At 37.6% G+C, this 5,430-nt stretch overlaps 1 protein-coding gene across 1 annotated transcript in view; it reads right to left on the minus strand.

Moving 5' to 3' along the window:
- Positions 1-5,430, minus strand: part of abcc1 (ATP binding cassette subfamily C member 1 (ABCC1 blood group)) — a 111,517-nt gene that overhangs the window by 81,179 nt on the left and 24,908 nt on the right. Inside the window, exons 3-6 of the mRNA XM_016666015.1 lie at positions 2,845-2,973; positions 1,998-2,135; positions 1,726-1,851; positions 953-1,014 (exon numbers count right to left, since the gene is read on the minus strand). Of these exons, the coding sequence (XP_016521501.1) occupies positions 953-1,014; positions 1,726-1,851; positions 1,998-2,135; positions 2,845-2,973 (455 nt within the window). The remainder of the gene's footprint in view (positions 1-952; positions 1,015-1,725; positions 1,852-1,997; positions 2,136-2,844; positions 2,974-5,430) is intronic.

Consider the following 5,430-nt stretch of genomic DNA (forward strand, 5'->3'; position numbering starts at 1 on the left):
TATATGTATATATATATATATATATATACATACATATATATATTAAAAAAATGTTTCCTAGCATTATGGGCATGCAATGATTTGTTTGTTTTTTTTGTTCTAGTGACCTTTATTTGATAGTTAATTGACAGTAAAGTGGGAAAGGAGAGAAGGGGAAGACATGCGGCAAAGGTCGCTAGGTCGGGAATCGAACCTGCGACGGCCACGTCGAGGAATAAGGCCTCCATATGTGGGTTGTGCTTAACCCCTGCACCACCACAGCACACCACAGGGCAGAATTATTCCTGAAAGAAAGATGGGTTTGTAGTTTTTATAGTTTTTAATAGTTGATGCACTGAAGAGGGAGTGCACACCAATCAGACCACTGGTGCCTCTGCGTGTTGACTGCTTCGTGCCGCTGTCTTGGCTTGATCTGTGAAGTTCACCTTGGCGCGGATCGCTCATATAGACTCACCTATATGGACATTTATATTGAAAATCCAAAATCTATTCTATCTAGTACTACTTGAAGGAAAATCTCAAGGTACGTACAGTGCAACCATACAGCTGAAGGCACTACTGCCCTCTGATAGTAAGTAGGCACCCTTGCGTCTGCGCATAATTCTGAACTTTAACCCTAGAAAAGATTACTACGTTTTATACATTAAGCAATTTATTTTAAACATTTTTATAATTTATTTTTATTTAAATTCTACATATAAACAAATGTTATATGTAACATTTGTTACATATAACAAATGTTACAAATGTTACAAATGTGATCCCTGAGTGCTCTCTGATGACAATTGCTATTTTTAGAACTTTCTGTATGGGTGACTGACAATGTACCTTTTGGCGACCAGGTGCCACAGGGCACCGTGTTAGTGACTCCTGGTTGTGGTAGTTGGACCACCAGGATAACCAACAAGTTAGCACTACATTCACAGTACTGGTATGCTTTCTGTGTGCTTACCCTGTAATCCACCAGAAGGTTATCCTGGAGAGGAAAGAAGCTCCGGGCTCAGGACAGGGATTCTGTGGGAGGAAACCTTACACTTTACAACTAGAAAGAATGTGATGATTCTTTGGACTTGGATTCGAGAAGCCAGACTTTGGCAATATTTTTGATTAGCTACCAATTTGTAGTAATTGCCAAAATGTTTTTCAACGATATAATAATGATTTGCAAACTTTCTTTCATTTTTGAAATCTGTAAATTTTCTAGCATGATGTACCAGAAGGTAAAGTTATGACAAAGAGTTTCAGGGATCAGAACATTCAGGAAAATTCTAGGATTTTACCCCAACTTAGAAGCTGTTGCCAGTTCTCAGAAAGGAGAAGAAACAGCAGCAGCCAAACTTTGATAACGTTCAAGCTCTAAAACAACATTTGGTCATAGTCTGTTAGGATTTTGTTCAGAAGTTAGTATCTAGCATGTGAGAGAGGTCTACATAAGTTGGGAAGAAAATGATCAACAATGAAAACACTGATCTTTAGAAAAATATTATTTCTTTGGTAATAAAACATTTAAACTTCTGAGAAGTTCTTAAAGTTTTTTTTTCTTCAATAAATCATAGAAACAAGTGAAAAGTAAAATTAATGAAGCCACAAAACCACATGTGGGTCACAACCAGACAAAGCTTTGGTCGTCTCTGTAAACCAAAGTGATAAGTGTTGCATAATTTAACTGTGAAATAGCAGTGTGGGTTAGTGTTTACAACACTAGAATGTATATGATTGTCTCACCAATTCCTTGACAGCCTGGGAGAAAAGCGGTGGTTGGTCAGTCAGGCAGGAGAGAACCAGAGCGACCAGAAGAAAAGCATAGTAGATGTAGAAGGTGGTGTACTTCCATATGCACACAGTCTCTGGCTAAAAGAGGAAAAGAAAGAAAGCAAAACTAATAATCTTTTGTGACACACTAACTGTAATTTCTTAACTGTATAGATAAAATCAACAAACATATCCTTGAATAATTGATTTTCTGGTAGAAAATGTGCAGAATCTTTTAAACTGACCTCATTCAGCGCCTGGAGGATCTTTGATCTAAAGGAGACCGTGGCACACAGCAGAGCTACCAGCCAGAAGATCAGCAGAACTCCACAGGACTGCACCCCTTTTATTCGTTCATGTTGAATTATGAAGGTGGCCAGCAGCTGGAAAAATTAAAGCACATTTACATGAATTAATTTCAGCAAACTCATCACAGTCATGCAGAATTCTATAACCATCTAATCACTGACAAAATATCTGCGCACCTGTTGGAAAAAAGGTTGGGTAGCACTTTATTTGACAGGGTGTGCATAAGGCTGACATGACACTGTCATAAATATGACATAACACCTGTCATAAATATAAAGAAGTCTTTATGAATGTCTATGACTGTTGTCATGAAGTGACATTCGGTAAAATGACACTTTTAATGCAAAGTTGCTCTAAAGGTTGCATTGAAAGTCTATTAAACATGCCAACTTTGCATTAAAGTGTCATTAAAGTTGGTCATTTTAATGCAACTTTTAAAGTAACTGAATTAAAAGTGTCATTATTTACTGAATGACACTTCATCAAAACAGTCAGACGTTCATAAAGACTCTTTCATGTTCATGACAGATGTTATGTCATATTTATTACACTGTCATGTTAGTCTTATGCACACCACATCAAAAAAATTATGATTATTATAATAATTATAATAAATCAAATGTTTTTTTACAAAATTTGAACAAACATATAGCAATCCCTTATAAATAAAAGATAGAGAACAAAAACAAGAATCTTTTAATTAGAAATGTCACAAAATATTTTCTCTGCTCTATTTTTATCCATCTATAGAAATAGATGGATAAAAGTCAAAAAATCTCTCACCATTGTGAGGCCAAGTAAGGTAGGACTGACGAGGTGGACGGGTGCAGTTTGGCTGCTACTGTGATTCCTTTCCCAGAAAGAATAGAACACATCTGACCAGCAGACGACCCACAATAGAAAACCTACCACCTGGAAAAAGGAACAATTCTGGACTTCAGAAAAAGCAAAATCGAAAATTGGAGAAATTAAATCACACAGCTTGCACATTAATATTAATAGTTTCCCTGAATTATTAAAAAGTCACTATTGAAAGCAACAAAATTCTTTTTTCATTCTAAGTACCAAGAATTGAGAGAAGAAACCCCCTTCAAGTTTTACATATTAGGACATGATGAAAATAATTTAGCCTCTAGAAAATTCTGACCTCATGTATTATGAAAAGACTAATTTCACAACAGTATTGTTTTCCCTCCATATATAAAGCCAAATTGCGACTCCCTCCCATTACTGCTTCTAATAAATTTAATCATAAAATAGTAATGGTAGTAGTGGTACCAATTAAAACATGGTTAACTGATCGACTGCTTCTATCAAACATGCTGTCTAAGAGCATATGTTCTGAATTAGGACACCATCAATATAGTACCAATTTCTTCTACTATTCAATAGAGACAAACAATTGGAAAACATTTAAGATTCATGCCAATCTTCCCTGAAGTGGACCAAAGCAAGGGACAAAAGTACTGTATTTTCTGCACTATAATGCACACCTAAAAACCTTCAATTTCCTCAAAAACCAACATTGCGCCTTATAATCCGGTGCGCCTTATATATGGACCAATATTGAGCCACAACAGGTCTAGCAACTACAGTAAGCAGCCGCTGACTTCATTTTCGCCTGTAGAAGAAGAAGCGCGCGATGCATGCTGGGATAGTTGTCAGAACGCTGGTTTGTTAATAAAGTTTGACTGACTTATTACCTATGACCGTCTATAATCAGGTCGTCTGCAGGTCATTTAGCACCACGTTTTCCACAACATGCTGTCCGTGAACGGAGAAGGGTGACCATCGTCCGGCCACGCCCCGGCCCAGTCGCAGAAAGCTCTCCTCGCTGACCAGAGTCGGACTATTTTGTTGATATTCACTTTAGTGCAGCTCCATCTAGAGCAGGGGTGTCCCAAGTCGGTCCTCGAGGGCCAGCATCCTGCAGGTTTAAGTTTTCTCCCTGGTTCAACGCACCTGGATCAAATGATGGCTCGTTAGAAGGCCTAAGAGGAACATTGACAAACTGAAAAGGTTGATACTATCACCAGGGAGAACTAAAACGTGCAGGATGCCAGCCATGAAGGACCAACTTGGGACACCCCTGATCTAGTGGATGCATAACGTAACTCCAGCCTCTCCTGCAGCATCTATTCTATGCACCTTATATATGAAAAAAGTTTTAAAATAGGCCATTCATTGAAGGTGCACCTTATAATCCGGTGCGCCTTATAGTGCGGAAAATACGGTATTTAAGAACAATTGAACCTTTTGTTCAATTGCTTTTCAATTGAGAATCGATATCTACTTGTTATTATTAACAAGTAGACTTGTTATTATTATTATTAATAATAATAACTTATTATTATTATTATTCATTTTTGCGTGAGAATAAAAAAATACAATGTATCAATAATTTGGTATTTCGGGTGCTCAACTGATTTTGAGATTTGTTTTTGTAACGTCTTGTACGATACTTTTCTAAGGTGGCTGACGGGTGCAAACGCACAGCAACAGAGAAAAGATGCAAACAAAAGAGACGCAAACAAAAACCAAATGAAATACAGCAAACAAAAAAAGGGAAGACCCGCCTGCTTTGCTCAACCAAAACAGCAGAAGATCCCTCAGCACTGCGGGATATTGTTGATCGGATTGATGGACTATTGATGTGAGGGCTTGACAAACAACGTTTCGCAAGTAAGATGGACATATTATTGTGTATATTTTGTGATTAAAATATTACTATACTGTATTTATTATGGTGAAATACCAGCTAATGCTAGCTGCTATAGTGCTATAGTGTTAGGGTTAGGGTGTTCAGCCCCTGCTCTGAAAGCTAACCGAGATCATCTTAAAAAGTTTCAGTTATTCTCTAACATTGACTTAGATTATCTGATACAAGAGCCTACTATAGAAATGAAACAATATAATATACATTACAAAAATCATAATATTACATGTTATAACATTCACCAGCAAAGTTTACACAGGTGGCAATGGCTATTATTTAATTATTACACTCTGTGGAAGTAAGATACATCCCAAATCTCCCGTTTTTGTTTTGAAGGTTTCATAAAGACACGAAGTGAGGAAGAAGTGAGAAATAGATTCACTGCAGCACGGATGAATCTCACATCGGATTTTGGACCCAATCACTCTTAAGCTAGAACTCGTCGGCTGGAAAACATAAAAAAACCCATCTGTCCATCTATCTATCTGCATATACATAAAAAATAAAAAAAAATTCCCTTCTCACCCTCCGCGGGTGGTCTCTCTCTCTCTCTCTTTCATCCTCTGAGCTCGGGTCCTCTACCAGAGGCCTGGGAGCTTGAGGGTTCTGCGCAGTATCTTGGCTGTGCCTAGAACTGCACATTTCTGGACTGA

Source organism: Poecilia formosa, unplaced genomic scaffold, assembly GCF_000485575.1.
Source record: "Poecilia formosa unplaced genomic scaffold, Poecilia_formosa-5.1.2 Scaffold647, whole genome shotgun sequence".
NCBI classification, from domain to species: Eukaryota; Metazoa; Chordata; class Actinopteri; order Cyprinodontiformes; family Poeciliidae; genus Poecilia; species Poecilia formosa.